Here is a 19,334-nt window from a genome sequence, read left to right on the forward strand (position 1 = left end):
GTTCCCTCCTGTTCTACACACGGCTCCGCGTCAGGAAGGCACCTAAGCCTGGCTGGCGCCCAAGAGCAGCAGCAGCAACGACAACAACAAAAACCTCACCCATTTTTAGGACATGCAGGAAGCAGAAGCACGTGCTAATATAATACCGAACAGCTGCAAACAGCACAATCCCGTTTATAGGGCCTCAACAGAACAAACGGTCCAAGTTCTCCAGCAGGAACGATTAAAACTGGCAAGGAAAAACGAGAAATAGGAATTCGAACTTAATAGTTTATAGAAACGCAAAGACTAATCACTATGCATGGATCTTACTTGGACCCAAAGCACTGTTGATAACCAATGAAGCTGAATTATAGAAATATAGAGCTCATTGTATTTTTCTGTCTTGTGTATGTTTGAGATTTTTCACAATGAAAATATTAATAGCTTTTATCAGATTAGTTGGCCCTTATATAAAAAGCAAGCAGCACTACATCAACATGAAAAATCAAGTATCTCAAATGGCCCCGAAGTCACAATCCTATCGAGAGTTTCCTGTTGTGGTTCCAACTTGAAAAACACCATTGCCTTGCGATCAATTAGACCCTGTAAGACAGGGTCAAACTGCTTGACAGGATTTCCAAGGTACTAAGAGTTGGAATCGCCTCAGTGGCAGTCGTTTTTTGGGTTAATGTTCATGGAGGAGGCCTGGTGGCAATGCCAGATGGGCGCCAGGCTGCCAACTGCCAAGGCCAGTGGTTCAACACTACCAGTCGCTTTGCAGGTGAAAGGTGATGCTGTTCCACTTCTGTCCAGATTTGTGGCCTTGGCACCCCTGTAGAAGGTTTCTATTAGTCCGAATGGACTTAAAGGCAATGGGTCTAATCTTTATCTAAGCAGACTGCCACATACTTCTCCAGAAAAGTCAGTCCCTGGTGAGTTTAAACTAGTGACTCTTTCATTGGGAGCAGAATCCTAACCACTGAGCCACCTAGGTTCCTAACTCGAAAATTACGTCCTTCAGTTTGTTGTCAAGAACCTCTTCATCCCGAAAGACGTCCCTTTTCCAGGGAGGCTATCAGAAAGTCACTCCAGGGAGCGCAGCCCTTCCGTCCTCGTCTCAGCCCAGCTGTCTACTCAAAACAAACACCAACCGCCACAGCCTGGCCCTGACTCTCCAGGCCAACAGCCCATCTCCAGGGACCTGTATCTCTTTTTCTCAAGGAGCTAGACAGCAAACAAACAAAACAAAATGAAACCCACTGGTCTGACTCCCAGTGACCCTACAGAAGTAGAATGCCTATCGTTCTCCTGTGGAGCAGCTGGTGGGGTCAAACCATTGATTGGCCTTTCGGTTGGCAGCTGCACTACCAGGGCCTTTTCAAGGAGCTACGAAAGCCCAGACCCATTGACACCAAGCCAATTCTGACTCATTATCACCCTGTAAAGCAGAGCAGAACTGCTCCCAAGAGCGTCCGGGGCTGCAAATCATTATCACTGATCGACCTCTGCCTGCAGCAAAGGCCTACGCCCTAGGCCTCCTCCAGGTGGGCTACAGTGGCCCCTACTTTCGCCCGAGCCTCGCCCTGCTGACGTGGCAGTAACGGTGCTTCCTTGTTGACACTCCTGTGCCACCTTTCTGCATGTTCCAGCCTCAAGACAACAGCACTGGTTTCCAGGGACCACCTCCTCAGCATACCAGTGGAGACCAGTATTCCAATGACACAGCCTGAAGCAACAAGATGCAAGGGACAACACTGTCCTTTTAGCCTGGGGTTCAGAGTCCCGTTCTGTCTTCCGTGTTACCCAGAATTCACACTAATATGCAGCAGTAGGGGTGAATCCTTCCATAGTTTTTCTCTCCAAACAAGGCGGCCAGTCTGCATTTAACTTCATGTCGTTTCGGGCCATCGTGGACAGCGCCCTCATAGCACAGAACCGCCCTCGTGGGTTTCTAAGACGGTGGCTGTGGGCAGGAGTAGAAAGCCCCATCTTTCTCCCCCTCAGAGCCGCTGGCGGTTTTGAACGGGTAACCTAACGCGTAACCACCACAAGTTAGTGCTGACTCGATGGGAGGGAGCTTGAGTGACAGGTCCCGGGACCCTCTCCTAGGCTTTCAATCCTCTTAAAGTGGGTTGGGGCATCAAGCAGAGTTTTGTTCACCTGTTGACAACTGGTCTGGAAAATGTAATTTGAGGCTGAGTTGCTGGTATTTAGGCCATTCCACCTTAAGATTGATCGCAACAGTTTAATCTCCCGCTGCGTCCAGGCAGCATCAGGAGGCTTTTGCCAGCAGCCCACTAGCAATTACCGCTAATGAACAGTAGGTTTTATATCACTGAACGACCAGCAAGGGAGACAAGCCTCTGAGGACCTGAGCCTCGCTCAGCCTTGTTCCCCTTCTAACAAAGTCTGGCCAAACAGCTAGTTCCTCGGCGGCCGGCTGAGTCAGAGTCCTAGTGCATTGCTTCACAGTGCTCCTTGTTGTCTTTGTCCACCTCGTTCTTAGTCTTCCTTACCCAAAATATGTATCTTTAAGCAGCTAAGGATATTATTAGATAGCACTAAACACTATATAGCCAAGATCATTAAGGGAAAAGTAGACAAACAAAAGTTTATAAATATTTTATAAAATAATTTATGAGCTGCGGGTAGTCACCTGTGGGACGGGTTGTATCTTGAAGAAATAAAAAACCACTACCCGATCCTAGAGATAAGATCAAAGAGAGTCTCCAAAATATATTTTTAAAGGGTCACAGGGTAGGAGATTGCCTTGTGGCACGGACAGGTAGGCTAAGTGTTGGATGACTGCTAGCCACAAGGTCAGCGGTTCAAATCTACCAGCTGCTCCTCAGGAGAGAGATGAGGCTATCTGCTCCCATACGGATTTACAGCCTTGGAAGAGTTGACTTGACGGCAGTGGGTTTGGTTTGATCATTACAAAATAACTAGCAAGAACAGCTCAGATATCCTCAACTGTTCACTGTTAATTTTGGAGAAAATTTACATCGCACATTCCACAAAACCCAAACTCACTGCCACTGAGTCGATGCCAATTTGTGGCGACCCTCTAGGAGAGGGCCAAACTGCCCTGGTGAATGCCTGAGGCTGTCCCTGTGCACGGAGTAGAAAGCCACATCTTTCTCCCTCGCAGGGGCAGTGGTTGCAAGCTGCTGGCTTTGTGGATCGCAGGCCCCCGGCACACTGCATCACCAGAGCTGGGGCTCTCGCTGAGAGCTCTCGACACTCTTATTCGGTGGCGCTGGTGTGCTTCCCAGTGCACCTGCTTTCTCAATGCACCAACCTAAGGGGTTTGCAGGTAACACAATTCAGCCCAAACACCTGGCGAACCTTAACAACTGAAGGGCAAATGTGGTTAAGGGCCTTTGTGCAGGGCATATATGCTAAAATGGGCAACACCATGACCCGTGGCATAACTCGGGCAGCACCTGGAAGATAGGTATCAGCAAATGTTTTCTGGAAGACCTACCAAAAGAAGGCAGACTTTCCAACCTCTGGACTGGAGTTCAGACAGCCCAAGAGAGAGCAAAATGAGGAGCAGCATCGGAAGTTCAAACCACGGACACTGACAGGAATAATGGACTCAATTATTTTCACGGTGTTACCTGTGGCCGCCGCCGTAGTCCCGCTGTTTAATTAACCCTATAGTTATGAATTAGGATGTTTAAAACCATTCTAGAAAAAGGAAAGATAGGCATAAATCTTATTAAAATACTCACTGTGAAAATACTCCTTTTGAGCTCATGGATTGATTTGGAGCCCATTCCTAGCCCATCAAATCTGGCAAGGTCACGATCCTAAGTGGATGGGCTGGTATGTCACCGTGCCCCACAATAGGATCTTATGGTCCTCGGGTCACAGCCCTGGCAGATGAAAGCAGAGTTGCCCGGGGTGTGGCCTGTGTCACGCTTTGTCTCACAAGCGAGGAAAGGAGGGAGAGGTGCGCAGAGGAGGAGGGACCCACAACCATCCAGAAAGAATTGCTGGGAGCTGGCGCAGCACCCTTTGGCCTAGGATGTCTCCTACACCCATCGGAAGACACACATCCTCCATCCAGGCTTACCGACTTCGGAAGGCAGTGCTTCCACCTGTCTAACCATCCCCTCCAAGAACCCTGTGCTCGTCCATTTGCGCAGAGGTGACGCAGGTGAAGACACGTGGAAATCTCCAAGGCCTGTGAGCCCCACAGAGGCTCACAGGAGACAAGGACTTCCCCCAGAGCTGGCACACAGGGAAAGTTTCCCCCCCAGAGCTGGCGCCTAGACTCAGCCTCATAGTCTCCTAACCTGTGAGAGGATGGAGGTGTGTGGGTGAAAGCCATCCACCAGGGCTATGTCTGGGACAGGAGCTTTAGAGAACCAAGACAAAGGCTAAGTCCACCGACCCTGGACACTCTCCTCTCGGCCACCGCTTGCCCCCATCGAGGGACTTGCTGGGAGTACCTACAAATTCCCGCCAAGTGGCCCTGGTTTAAGGCAGTGCAGGTAAACCACTGTGTCTATTGAGATATATACTCGAGAGCGCCTTAAAAGTACTGCTACAAAGGCATAAGAAAAACCCTTCTTGAACAATCAAAAGGTCAAGCTACTGGGTCCCCACATATCCTCCAGCGAGGATGACGTGCTTCTGGGGGCCGCGTTTCCATGTCGCCAGTCCTTGCTCTGCCATGTGCGCCCGCAGGTTTGGCATCCTCAAGGGACTCAAACCGTGTTCCTCGGAATTCTGAGTTTGGGGAGGAAAAGCAGCGGCCTGAGGGCAGGAACAGGCTGCAGGGTGGATGGATACGGTTGCCCAACGGAATTCTCCCTCAGCCACGGAGCAGGTGCATTGTCGGGGTAGAAAAAAAGCCCCACAAGCAACTTCCCTGGCATTTCCCTACTCACGCAGCTTCTAATTTTCAAAAACTCTCTTCCTAAGAAATTCCCATCACCTTCCTGTGTCCTTCAGGAAAATCTATCAAGTTTTCCCTTTGGACTCCCAAAGAGTCACACCATAACCTTCTTTGCCGACCCCTCCACCTTGAATTGAACTGTCAGCAGACACCGTCAGAAGGTACTATTGTGGTTGGATCGTATATGAAGGCAGCTTTACTCTTACAGAGAGGCTCTGTCTGCAGCCATCCACTGATCAGAGACCTGTTTACGCATGTTTGGTTTGGAATAAAGCCGTGCACCCAGGCACTGACACCCAGGGGCAATTGTTCCCGTACATTAGTACGTCATACAGAGAAGCGCTGTTGGCGCAGGGGTTAAAATGCTCACTTGCTACCTAGAAACCCGGCAGTTTGAACCCACTATCTGCTCCATGGGGGGTGGGGGGAGAAGATGAGACCCCCCTCTGTCATAAAGATGGGCAACCTTGGAAATGCCGTGGGCAGTTCTACTCTGACCTCTACGGTCAATCCGAGTCACAGTCAACTTGGGTTTGGGGCTTACCTCATGGACAGCATGCACACACAATTTTTTTTCAAACACACAATTTTTAAGAAAACCAACAACAGCTCACATTCACAACTACGATACTATGTCAAAATAGAGGAACAGACACATCAGCATTTACCTAGGGCTGTTACTGCTGTGCGCTGTCACGTTAACTGCAAATCACAGCACTTTACGGGACGGCAAGAGCTGCCCACCGGGGTTTCCTGTGGAGTCAGTGGGTGGGCTTGAACCACTGACCTTCCCGCTACCAGCGAAGCATTTCACTATTTCCCCACAGGGCTGCCTGCCCTAAGGCTGAGGGTGCAGGATGCCCCCAGGATGCTCTGGTTGTGTTGGGTAAGGAACTATTTCACTCAAACACAGGTCGGGCAGCTGTTCTTGTTTTTAGTAGGTCTCCTGGCCACCACATTAGAGTTAATTCTTTCTTTTGAGTCTACCAGCTTCTCACGTAGCTGGCTGGCTCATATTCTCCATTTGTGCAGATACTTTTTTTTTTAATAATAAACCATCAAACAGTTCCCTTCTGTATTCAGCGTATCAACTCATAGGTGGCAATTTACATTCTTTATCGAGTCATTTACGTGTGAGGGCAATCTTCCTGAAATCTTACAGAGGTTTCCATTAGGAGGATGGGAAGATGGAAGCCTGGCTTTTCAACAGATGGAAGTTCTCTGTGGAAGAGTGAGAGCCCCACAGAGGGAGGACCTATTATTAGATCATGAGGCGTTCACCTTTGTAGGCTTTTAAGTCAGGATCCATTTTCTTCTAGTCAGTCAGTCAGGGGTATCAGCCTTGAGACGGGATGTAGAACATGATGGGGAGCCGAGATAACCCAACTCTCAAGCTGCTTCTCAGCCAGCTGAGGAGACAGGCTGAGGCAGAAGGACAGCCACGGAGCACTAATGTCGCTGGGCAGGCAACCCCTGGTCCGGGAGCCTGGCACCCACGCACCACTGTGACTTGCCCTTGAAGGTTACGCAAAGCTGCCCACACATTGAAACACCTGAGCCAACCCCTACTCACATAAACCGATTCTTCATCGCCATCACCTTGGCTGCCTGCATGAGCAACTTTTAAATTATTCAAAAGGCTGCCAACTTTTCTTGCACTGAAAACTCGAGCACTCACTGCCACTGAGTAGATTCTGACTCGTAGCAACTACAGAGCGCAGAACTACTCCAGGGTTACCGAAACGGTCAATCTTCACGGGAGCAGAAAGCTGCAGCCTCTTCCCGTGGAGGTGAGTCTGAACAGCTGACGGCAGTGAGCAGCCCCCTGGAACCCACCATGCCAGCAGGGCACCCTTCTAGCACAGAACAGAACTGTAAGCACCTGTTCTGACTTCACCTGCAATGCTCAACAAGCCAGTCCATCCAGTTGATTAAGCCCTCCAGACTCTATATGGGAATCTTAGAGACACAGGGAATTCATCTATTCGTACATCAAGAACTACTTAGATAACAGCTCAGTCAGCCAGGTAGGAAAGGAACCCCCCATGGCCACCCCACTACCCCCATCGCGCACCCCACCCCCACCCCAAGGGAAGATAAGAGCAGTTGTATGTGCTGTAGAAGTCTGTAACGAAAGCTACCTGGGATCAAGCCCCCGAGATACAACTTTCAAACCGAGCAAAGGGCCTAATCAGGACGGTGAATCACAGAGAAAAAGAAAAAGGTGAGTCAGAAGACTAAGTCAAACACATGGCTGTCCGGTCAATTCTAACTCACAGTGACCCCACAGGACAAAGTGAACGGCCCCCAAGGGATTCCTAGGCTGTGGTCTGTTGGGCAGCATGTTGCCTCATCTGTCTCCCGTGAAGTGGCTGTAGGGTTTGAACCGCTAGCGTCCAGTAAGCAGCCAAGCATCTAAAGCACTACACCATCAAGACTCCGTAATAGAAGAGTGAGCGGGTGCAAATGTTTGGGAGTCTGACTTTATCTGTTTGAAATGTGCAGGTGTCTAGATTTTGCTTTTCTAAAAGAAAAGAAAAGAAAAAGGGAAGCCATGCTGACAATGAGCTTTGCTCAGTGGAACAAAGAGGAGGAGGCAACGGGGGATTTTCCCTCCACATCCTTCCCGAGCCAGTCAATTGGGGTATGGTAGCCACGTGACTCCCCTCAGGCATGTTGACAAGATGCCCTCACTGTTTCCTTTCACCCTTGTTCGTTACATGGACCACATCAAGTGTGACACGTAATGTGCTCACGCTGTCACGCTATCACGCTCACTAGCAGATGTTCCAAGTTTGATTGATAAAGACGATAATAAAAGGCAATAATAATGGAAACTAAAAACCAAAAATGAGAAAGATGTTCCCACTTAACATCGCTGCCAACCTACAAGGGAGGGGTCAGCACACAACGCCACTGGGTGTTGGGGATGTCTCTTTTGTATGCGGGTTCCAGAGAGTTCTGTTTGGGGAAACAGCTATAATCACAAGTTCACAACCCTCTGAACTAGAAGATCTCTACGGCCCCTTCCAGCTCTTACTGCTCCACATTTTATGACCCTTGAAACCAGTGTTCCCCAGAGTGGGCAATCCCACCCCTGGGGGGCACTAGACTGATCCAGAGGGGCTGCAGAAGCAAAGGCCTCCACCACATCCTGGATTGGGGGCTACGGTCTACGTTTCTAATTGCCAGGGGCTCACAGAGTAATTTTTTTTCTTTCTTTTTCCTGACAGGGGAGGGGTAGGCAGAGTAAGTTTGGAATGTAGGTTTTCAACAATCAGCACTGTCTTAGCCTCAGATCGCCCAGCCTGAGACTGTCTCACCGCGTTGTTCTTAACATGTCTGCTACCTGACAGAGAAAGACCACCTGACGGAAATCCTGGCTGATTGGGGGTCAACTGGCCGTGAGAGATCATCAGCCAAAGGAAAATATCCCCATAGGAAAGCACTCACAGTTTGAAAAACGTGGGTCTGTCAGCAATGTGACTGAGGGTTTAGGGACTATAACTTGCTGCCACTACAGATGACTGCTCTCAAACTAAAACTAGCAGCTGCCAGCAGTTCACCTGAAAGGGAAAATGTCAGCTCTGACATCACATGGTGTGAGAGAGAGAGAGAGAGAGAGAGAGAGAGAGAGAGAGTGTGTGTGTGTGCGTGTGAAAGATCCCTTCCAGGTCTTACTGCTGTGTGAGAGAGAGCGAGTGAGCCCATCAGGATGAGCTGACCATCTGGGATGTGAGTGTGTGCATGTGTGTGCGTGTACCCATCAGGATGACCTGACCATCTGGGATGTGTGTGTGTGTGTGTGCATGTGTGTGTGTGCCCATCAGGATGAGCTGACCATCTGGGATGTGTGTGTGTGCACGTGTGTGTGTGCCCATCAGGATGAGCTGACCATCTGGGATGTGAGTGTGTGCATGTATGTGTGTGTACCCATCAGGATGACCTGACCATCTGGGATGTGTGTGTGTGTGTGCATGTGTGTGTTTGTGCGTGCGCCCATCAGGATGAGCTGACCATCTGGGATGTGTGTGTGTGTGTGCATGTGTGTGTGTGTGCCCATCAGGATGAGCTGACCATCTGGGATGTGTGTGTGTGCACGTGTGTGTGTGTGCCCATCAGGATGAGCTGACCATCTGGGATGTGTGTGTGTGCATGTGTGTGTGTGCGTGTGCCCATCAGGATGAGCTGACCATCTGGGATGTGAGTGTGTGCACGTGTGTGTGCATGTGCCCATCAAGATGAGCTGACCATCTGGGATGTGAGTGTGTGCACGTGTGTGTGCATGTGCCCATCAGGATGAGCTGACCATCTGGGATGTGAGTGTGTGCACGTGTGTATGTGTGTGCCCATCAGGATGAGCTGACCATCTGGGATGTGTGTGTGTGCGTGTTTGTGTGTGTGTGCGTGTGCCCATCAGGATGAGCTGACCATCTGGGATGTGCGTGTGTGTGTGTGTGTGTGCGTGTGCCCATCAGGATGAGCTGACCATCTGGGATGTGAGTGTATGCACGTGTGTGTGTGTGTGCCCATCAGGATGAGCTGACCATCTGGGATGTGAGTGTGTACACGTGTGTATGTGTGCCCATCAGGATGAGCTGACCATCTGGGATGTGAGTGTGTGTGTGTGTGTGTGTGTGTGTGTGTGTGCGTGTGCCCATCAGGATGAGCTGACCATCTGGGATGTGAGTGTATGCACGTGTGTGTGTGTGTGTGTGTGTGTGTGTGTGTCCATCAGGATGAGCTGACCATCTGGGATGTGAGTGTGTGCACGTGTGTATGTGTGCCCATCAGGATGAGCTGACCATCTGGGATGTGAGTGTGTGTGTGTGTGTGTGTGTGTGTGTGTGCGTGTGCCCATCAGGATGAGCTGACCATCTGGGATGTGAGTGTGTGCACGTGTGTGTGTGCCCATCAGGATGAGCTGACCATCTGGGATGTGAGTGTGTGCGCGTGTGTGTGTGCGCATGTGCCCATCAGGATGAGCTGCCCATCTGGGATGTGAGTGTGTGCACGTGTGTGTGTGCCCATCAGGATGAGCTGACCATCTGAGATGTGAGTGTGTGTGTGTGTGTGCGTGCCCATCAGGATGAGCTGACCATCTGGGATGTGAGTGTGTGTGTGTGTGTGTGTGTGTGCGTGTGCCCATCAGGATGAGCTGACCATCTGGGATGTGAGTGTATGCACGTGTGTGTGTGTGTGTGTGCCCATCAGGATGAGCTGACCATCTGGGATGTGAGTGTGTGCACGTGTGTATGTGTGCCTATCAGGATGAGCTGACCATCTGGGATGTGAGTGTGTGTGTGTGTGTGTGTGTGTGTGTGTGCGTGTGCCCATCAGGATGAGCTGACCATCTGGGATGTGAGTGTGTGCACGTGTGTATGTGTGCCCATCAGGATGAGCTGACCATCTGGGATGTGAGTGTGTGCCCATCAGGATGAGCTGACCATCTGGGATGTGAGTGTGTGCACGTGTGTGTGTGTGCCCATCAGGATGAGCTGACCATCTGGGATGACCTCAACTTCCTAGGACCTATGACACCATCAGAGCAGACAGGAGGAGTCTTGGAAGGTAACGGAGGTTTTCAGAGGTGTGTATAACCCAGTCCTGGTGGCGCAGTCATTAAAGTTCGTGGCTGCTAACCCAGAGGGTAGCTCCAGGCCCCCAGCCACCCCCTAGGGCAAAGACGTGGCAGTCTGCCTCCATCAAGATGTATAGTCTTAAAAACCTCAGGGGGGAGTCTGACGCATCCCGTAGGGTCGCTAGGAGTCAGACTCAACGGAAAGGCAGTGAGCTTGTTTGGCCTTGGAATCTGTACAAATCCCATCCACACAGCAAGCAACAGTTATTAGTGAGTCAGTCATCTCCAGCGGGGTTAGCCGAGGGGAAACATGACTGCCATTGGCTCAAAGAGGGACTTGGCAGGATTCTGTGCAGTAACGCCTGCGACGTGCTGCCATATAAACTGGGGTCGCCCGTTTGGTGGTGCACACACTGTGCGCAGGGGTCCGCCTACACAGCCGGTGAGCTCGCTCACTCCCGGGAAGCCCGTCCTGTGGGTTCCGACTGGGGCGGGATGGACTTGACACGCCACCACCCGACTCACACAAAAGCGCCCGAGGTAACAAGAACACAACCCAAAGAAGGCAGAAAGCACTTCGGGGAAGGTGTCCAACAAGAAATTTGTCAAGAGTCGAGAGAGCCTCAGAGCGAGGTGCCTTTTTAAGGAAGAGCTATGGGTATAACCGTGCTCTCAGACGCGTCATCACCTGACAGACATCAGAGCGGATGCCAGTTTTCCAGAACCCTTGGCTACTCAGCTCCACAGTGACTTCCCGCCTCATGGTATTCTTCTGTCGGATTTTCTGGAGGGCTTCCTAGGAAAAAAAAGAACGCATGGTCAGTAGCCCAGGAGTTGTGAGGCGATACTGAGCCAAACATGAGGAATTAGCGATGAAGCTGGATCCATGCACCATTATCCTGACATCGCAGGACTCGAGCCTCTTCCTGCAAACTCGCAATCCTTCACTTGAAACGAGGGCCTGGATGCTGGAAGCTTGCGTTTAAGGCACCCCCCCCCCTTCTTCCTGACATCTGGGTAAGACACACCTGGACCAAAGCTACCTCTCAGGGGTTCAAATGAAAGATAGCCTTTCACTGATTGTAAACCACACCCACACCTGGTGTTTGAGGCACCGGAGAGCAGCATGTAGAAATTAAATTTATATCAAACCTTGCATTCGGCACCCACACATAATAAGAAAGATGGCGAGTAAGGTCACCGGCACCGCCCAGAAGTCTCAAGTTCACTTTCTAGCGTGCACATACATCCTTCACAAACACACGTGCACCGGGGGCTCATTTCACTCCGGAAACGGTAATGCCAAGCGCCTGGGAGACCCCACCAGGAAGACACCTCCTTTCTACTGCCCTTTAACCAAGTGATGGCAAAAAATAAATTTTGTATTTGTATGTACACAATGCAACGACACTTTCTTACTCCTTAGAGCTTCCTCGGGAGACGGGCCACCAAGACCACCCCCAAAGCTTCCCTCTTGATCACACACGGTCGATTAATCGGAGGCGTGCCTATCACCCGTGGGGGCGTTTCCCTTACAGCCCTATCTTTTGCTGGGCCGAACACTGAACCATGGGGTGAGTTTTGTTTACGTTTTTAAAAGCTCTATTCTAGAAGTCGAACGCTAATGCATTGCCACTCATCACGAACGAACGTCAAAAGGCCTACCTCTCTCTGGGCCAGCTTCTGCTTGTCAGTTTGCTTAACTTTGGGGCTGTTTGCTAGCAGGTGTCGAAGCTTCACGTAACTCTTCCACAGCTTCTGGTACCTAAGAGAAAGGACAGCGGGCAGCTGAGACCAAGAGCAGGTGAGTCCAGAGGCCAACACAATCAGGTTTCGAAAGCCTGCTGGATCATGACGACTTTCTTTTGAGGAGTCTTAATGGGGTGGGTGGTAGGATGGCAAGCGCCATCTGGAACCTAGTGATGATGCTGATCCACGCTGGCGGGGCAGCAAAGGACAGGCAGTAGGCAGTGCGGCTGGTGCTACTCGGGCGAAAGCACAGAAAATCCCACAACCAACGGAAGCACATGCCTTCTCTCAACGGCAGCTCTTTGAAAGAGACAACTCTTACTCAGATGTGTACTTTCTGATGGCTGGTGAAACACCAACAACATTCTGTTTCTAGGGAGCCCTGGTGGCAGAGTGGTTTATGTTCCTGCCTGCTAAGCCAAAGCTTGGCGGTTCCAACCCATCAGCCGGTCTGTGGGAGCAAGCTAAGGCAGTCAGCTTCCATCAAGATTTAGAGCCATGGAAACCCTGTGAGGCGGTTCCCCTCTGTCCTACGGGATCACCAGGAGCCAAGGGACACTCAGTGGCAAGGGGTTGGGTCTTCTTGATGTTGGTATCTGAATTGCCTACAGTGAAAGCTGGAGAGCATTAGTAATAGAAAACCTCATTGATGCCAATGCCCATGTTACATGGCTACAGCCTTTTTTCCACCGGAGGGAGAAAAAGACAAAAGGGGCCTATCGATTTGCAGTCAACACAAAAACAAGCATATATGTTTATTAGCTTATAGACAATATGTGACAGCCCTGGACATGTCTGTGGGATACTGTCAAGCCATCCTGGGCATGAAGAGGAGATAGAGGCCTTTCTCAGTTCACAGTCCTGCCACCTGAGAGCCTCATCTCATTCTAGCAGCAATCTGCTGGCAACAGGAGTTTCTAAAGATCTAGGGTCATATTAAAATGACCTTAGCTGGGCCTCTCCTTCTGGATCGCATTGTGTTAGAGAATGGAGGAAAGAAAGACGTACTTACACAGTGCCTGGTTCATTGCTTCATACTTTTATCCAAAGGGGGGGAAGAAAAAACAAAACCCTTTAGCCTCTTCTCACATATGTCTGCCAGAATTGTAGTAATGAACTGAAACTCTCCCATGCCCTCTTCTCCCACGCAGACTCATGTTTTAAAAATACCAAGTCAAGAAACTGTTGGGATTTTTTATTTTGATTTGTATGTCCACCAATGTAGGAAGTTCCAACACATCTGAAAAGACTAATAGTGCTATTTCCAGTCCCACGCCTCCTCCTCGCTGCTCAGAAAAATAGCAGAGTGCCAGGAGGGAAAATCCAAACGTATAAAGTGACGACCTGATCTAAAGAGGCAGGAGCCATGGCTTCGCATTTCTACACACTTGACCTTGCGCGTGGTCTGGAGTCCTTGCTAAAATGCCCCCCGCCCCCGCCCCAAAATTGAGATCTGCAATAAAGTTAGCAGCCCTTGGAAATAACAGGGGGCTACTCTTCACTACAGGGCATCACACACTAGTAACAATCATAGCAATGACTAATGTCATAATGGCCAACATGGAAAACGCTTTTGAAAGATGAAAAACATACAGGGCTCATTGTGACCAAACTTGCCAGCAAAACTGTATACAGTTTATTGTAGCCAAAGATGTGAAGGAAGGAAAAGTTCTTTGGAAGCTATCAGAACTCGTTACATTTGGAAACGTGGCTTATCTCGTGCCGTAATTTTTAGGAAGAAAAGCGTTCACTGCAGGCTACTCCTCTGCTCACCCAGCTGTTAGCAGAAAGTGGAAGCGGTTAAGACAAACACTGAAGATTTCTTACTGTGGATCTCCTGCATAACTCAACTGTGCAGGGCGTATCCCAAAGTGGACGATAATTGGAAATGTAATCACATCGGGGTTGAACTGTTCACGATCCAGTTGATCGATGCGGACAGAATTTGGTTTCTGGGGAGAAAAATCAAAACCATTTATTCCCATAAGGAGTCTGCAAGCATTGGCTTTAACTTACGTAGTGAAGAAACGAATCAGGCTTTATTCCTGAGGAAGCCTCGTCCCTGAAGGGAGAATGTCATTTAAAATCCTTTCATCACGCCGGCTATTACTATATAAAAACCCTAATGTCAGCCCTGTAAATGAGTCTGTGCCATTTGCCATAATGAACAATGAATTTGTCCTTTTTTTTTGCACTCCACCTGGAAACCTTTAAATATTAAACTTTGAAAAAGGACACCTAGTCAGATATAACTTTTCCTTCACCTCTCTGAAGGCGTGCGGGGCGGGGTAAGGTGGGGGGCATTCCACCTCCCAGGAAAACGTGCGGCCTTCCTCATTCTGCTTTAATTTCACATTTCAAACCAACAACCTACGTCTGCTCAGTAGGCACAGATGCCTTTATATCGATCTTGGGGTACCGTGTGAAGCCCATCAATCCTGTGCAGTGTAGAATTAGAAGCCACAGCAACCTAAAGGTCAGATGCTGTGAAAGCAGACACTCAACTGGCCTGCCCCAGTGTTCCAGGTCTATAACTTTTGACAGGCCACAGCTTACGGCTTTCAATTTCTCTCAATTCAAGGACAATACTGGGTTGCCATTCTTGGGCAAGTTTCCTCCTTCCGCAAGTTCTGGCTACTGCCAGGTCTCCTTGTCATTAGCCTTCTCTTACTATGCTCAGCAATGACACTTGTGTGTTTTAGTGCGGTTCGCTGTTTGCTATCTCCCAGTGATTCGATGTACAAAACGTAAAACTACTTGGCCTTGTATTCTCCCCCCAGTTGTTGCTTTGCTTTGTTTGAACCCACTGTTGCAGCCACTGTGTCAGTCCTTCTCATTGAAGGATCCTCTCTTACTGCCCCTCTGCCTTACCTTCTCCAGGGACTGGGCCCTCTGATAGTATATCCAAAATATAAGAGACAAAGTTTCAGAATCCCCAATTTTAAGGAACATGCTGGCTATACTTCCAACACAGATGTGTTTGTTGTTCTTGTAGGATATTCAATATCCTAAACCAATAGATTGGAGCCCTGGTGGCATATGGGATTGCACGGTGGGCTGCTAACCTCAAGGTCCACAGTTCAAAACTACCTGCCACTCTGTGGGATAAAAATGAGGCTTTCTATTCCCGTAAAGACTGCCAGTCTCAGAAACACACAGAGGTAGTTCTACTGTGTCCTACAGGGTCACTCTGAGTCAGAATCAACTTGAGGGCGATGAGTTTGGTTTATTTGAGAGTTTAAGCAACTCCATGATTTTAAATCACTTTACTGGGAGTCTTACAGATGTCGTAGCATTTCACAGTTCTATCACATCGAGCAGCATTGTACAATTGCTGCCACATCAGTTTGAAAACACTTTCTCCTTGCACTCCTGGGTAGCTGGTCTCCTTTATCTCCTTCCTAGCACACTCCCCACCCAGCCTCTCATGAACACTTATGTATTTATCCCACATCTTACCCCATCCACTGTCTCCTTTCACACACAATCCTGTTGCTCATTCCCCGGGAGCCACCCATGCCATCAGTTCCTCCTCCGGACCCCTCGCCCACACCCTCAGGGCTGTCATTCCGACGTTTGGGGTAGGAAGGGGATCAGCCTGCTGCCAGCGGCTGAGGATGACCTCAGAAACTGACCCAGCTCCGGCTCGGATCCGTAGCCAAGAGAGGACGAGAGCTCTTCTCTGCTATCCTGCCTGCTCATGGGATATCCCAGCCTGTTTCTAGTCTCCAGCTAGCAGACACATTCACATTCTCGCGTCTTTCCGATCTTCAGTTCTGTACCGTCTGCCATCTTGCGTCCACCAGCGTCAGTGCACCAGACCAAACGTTCGTATTTTGATAGAAAACTGACCCTGCTTGTCCCCGAAGCCAGGTGGAGAGACTGTGCAGGAGCCCTGGGCTGCTGGGCACTTCCCCCCTCTGCTTCGAGTTATTTATTGTCCAGCTTTCACATGCACACGGGGTGAACGAAAATACAATGGCTTGGGTCAAATGGACCATAAGCCTTAAAGTGACATTTTTGCTGGTTAACACTTCAAAAAGGTCTTCTGCAGCAGATTTGCCCAGTGCAATGCATCATTTGACTTAACTGCGAAGGGCATTGGTTATGGAACCAAATCAAATAAAATCCTTAGCCACTTCGATCTTTACTCTGTTTAACATGCTGTTGCTAAATAGCTCAGTTGTGAAGATTTGGGTTTTAACCATATTTAAGGCTGTACTCTGAGCTCTGAGTTCCCTTTGCCTTCAGCACACAAGGTTGTGTCGTCTGCATAGTGCAGGCTGTTACTGAGTCTTCACTCAATCCTGATGGCATCCTTATTCATACAGCCCAGCTTCTTAGAGCATTAACTCAACAAACAGACTGAATGAGTACGGGGAAGTGGAAAAGTCCTGATGCACACCTTTCCTGGTTTTAAATCATGCCGTATGCCCCCGTTCTGGACAAATAAATAAACCATGCGGCACTGCCCTTGGTCTACATATAATTTTTGCACGAGTACAATTAAGTGTTCTGGAATTCTCATTCTTCAGTTATTCATAACTTTTAACAATCCAAACACCTCTCTGCTTTGTCTTCCTGCTGACAAGACACAGGGAGCTACGCTGACGGAGCCAGAGCCCTGGAGCTGGAGGAGCCACGTGGAGACCCACGCCGGCGCTGAGACGAGTTGCTTCCACTGCCACTGAAGCCACAAGGCATGCCACCCTCCCCCACTCCTGTGATCTTCCTGCATTCGGTGTCACTGGGGTCTGAAGAGGAAATGTGCAGACCGGTATCGGACTATGGGCTAATATCAGACCTATGGACTTGAACTGGACGAGGCTGCTTTCTTAATATACACTTACTCTTTCATATAAAGCTCTTTCTTGTCCACGCAAAAATAAATAAATAAATGCATAATCCACACGGTCAGGTGCCTTTGCATAGGAAATAAATTGCAGGTAGGCCTCCTTCTGGTATTGTCTACTTGTAGCTAAGCTCCATCTGATACCAGCAATGACACCCTTCACCCGTGTCCTCTCCAGAAGAGACAGCTTGTAGTACTAGCAGCTCTCTGTTATCACGCTGTTGCAACCAGTTTTTAATTATCTTCAGCAAAATTTTACTTGCATGCGAGATTCATGATACCGTTCAATGATTTCTGCATTGTGTTGGGTCACTTTTTGGCCTTTTCCAGTTGGTTGGCTGGATAACTGTCTTCCAAGTACTGTTAGCCTCGCATTAGTTTGTTGAACTATCTCAGTTGATATTCCATCAGTTCCTGGAGCCGTTTTTCTTCAATGTCTTCCAAAAAGCTTAGATTTCTTCCTTCAGTACCACTGGTTCTTGCTTAAATGCTAGTTCCTAAAATGGCTGGATGTCAACCAATTCTGTTGGCAAAGACTCGATGTATTCCTCCCATCTTCCGCTGAAGCTTGACATCGTTCAATATTTTGCCACTAGAATCCTATAAAATTGCAACTCAAGGATGGGATATTTTCTTCAGTTCTGTCAGCACCATAAATGTCAACACTTTGCCTTCCTTTTGGTTCTCCAAGTTCAGGTCCCTGTACATTTCATAAGAATATCTTTCTTTGTCTTCTTCATTCACCCTTTGAAATCTGTTCAACTCTCCGACTTCATCATTTCTTCCATTTGCTATAGCTATAGAATGGCTTCTAATACCCATTTGGGGCTCTTCTTCTTCTCCATCTTTCAAATCACATTTTGCTTTCTTCATGTATGATGTCCTTGATATCATCCCACATCTCATCCGGTCTTTGGTCATTAATGTCCAGTGGAACAAATCTATTCTCTCACTGGTTTAATAGCTCAGGCAGCACATACTGAAGGGGGTCGTTTGAAGGGGGTCATTTGTCTTCCTTGGACTTGATTTCATTTTCTTCAGCTTCAGGTGAACTTGAGTATGAAGGTTAGTTCCACAGTTGGCCGCTGGCCTTGTTCTGACTAATGACACTGAGCCCCTCTATCATCTCTACCCACGCATACAGTCCGAGGGCTTCCTGCGAAGTCCGTATGAATAGCCAAACCCACTGACAGGGACACTACTCTGACTCAGAGCAGCCCCAGAGAGCAGAGCACAACTGCTTCCAAGAGGTTTTGAAGCTGTAAATGCGTACAGGCGCAGAAAGCCTCAGTGCTGGTGAGCAGCCCACTACAACACCAGGCCTCCAACAAGACTCTACCAGGCCTCCACTGATGATGTCTGAAAACTGTATTTCTAATAAACAGGCCATTGATCATGCCAAGAAAGGGCTGACAGTGTATTTTTAAAAGGTCCGATATGTTCATTTATTCACATATAGAAAAAGAAGTGAATGGCTCATTCCTTTAAATGTTACAAAAATGCGAAGGACCATTTTCATCCCCAAAGCCTCCATTTGCAAAAAGATGGTAAAAATCATACGGACTATATTTTTTTTAAAAAAATAATCAAACTCACTGCCATCAAGTCAATCCCGCCTCAATGGCCCTGCTGAACAGGACGGAAGTGTCCTTGTGGGTTTCCGAGGCTGTAAATCTTCATGAGAACAGAAAGCCTCACCTTTCTTCCACCGAGCGGCGATCTGAACCTCGGGTCTTAATGTCGGCAGCTCGATGTGTGACCCACTCTGCCACCAGAGCTCCTTTGAGAGTCCAGCCAGCACGCAGTCACGTGCTTTAGCCATCTCTTCGATTAGACTCAACTCTCAAGGAAATCTCACGAGCTGATTGGGGTAACTGGCTCATCTGATTTACAACCTACCGCTGTAGAACTGATCAAGCCAGATGTCAATAAGCTTCATTCCAACCCCTAGCAATCCCCAGCAAGTGGGGTCTGTATGATGCTCTGTTGGCCTGGGACACAGGGACTGCACTACTAAAACCTGGAAGTCCCCAAAGTAAGTCGAGCACTCTACCGACAATTGCTGTCCCACCCAGCCATCTGACATCCTGCTGGGTGACAAAGATGTGTGACGTTTACTCACATGAATTAAAACACAACCCAAACCCAAGCTCTTTTGGTTTGACTTGTTCCCGATGAACTTTTTGTCACTCAAGACTCCAAGTTCATTTCCGTTTTACTTTTCACAACACAAACTAAAGTTTTTAAAGAACATTAAACAA

The 19,334-nt window shown here is 48.8% G+C and overlaps 1 protein-coding gene across 6 annotated transcripts in view; it reads right to left on the minus strand.

Moving 5' to 3' along the window:
• The window catches only part of DROSHA (drosha ribonuclease III), a 147,961-nt gene that overhangs the window by 61,264 nt on the left and 67,363 nt on the right, over positions 1 to 19,334 (minus strand). For 5 of the 6 annotated variants that reach the window (XM_075540894.1, XM_075540898.1, XM_075540893.1 and 2 more), the window contains 3 exons: positions 14,049 to 14,173; positions 12,138 to 12,237; positions 11,161 to 11,268 (listed from right to left, as the gene is read on the minus strand). In XM_075540894.1, the coding sequence (XP_075397009.1) occupies positions 11,161 to 11,268; positions 12,138 to 12,237; positions 14,049 to 14,173 (333 nt within the window). The remainder of the gene's footprint in view (positions 1 to 11,160; positions 11,269 to 12,137; positions 12,238 to 14,048; positions 14,174 to 19,334) is intronic. The other variant, XM_075540897.1, reaches the window with a different exon arrangement.

This window comes from Tenrec ecaudatus, chromosome 2 (genome assembly GCF_050624435.1).
Source record: "Tenrec ecaudatus isolate mTenEca1 chromosome 2, mTenEca1.hap1, whole genome shotgun sequence".
In the NCBI taxonomy this organism is placed as follows: Eukaryota; Metazoa; Chordata; class Mammalia; order Afrosoricida; family Tenrecidae; genus Tenrec; species Tenrec ecaudatus.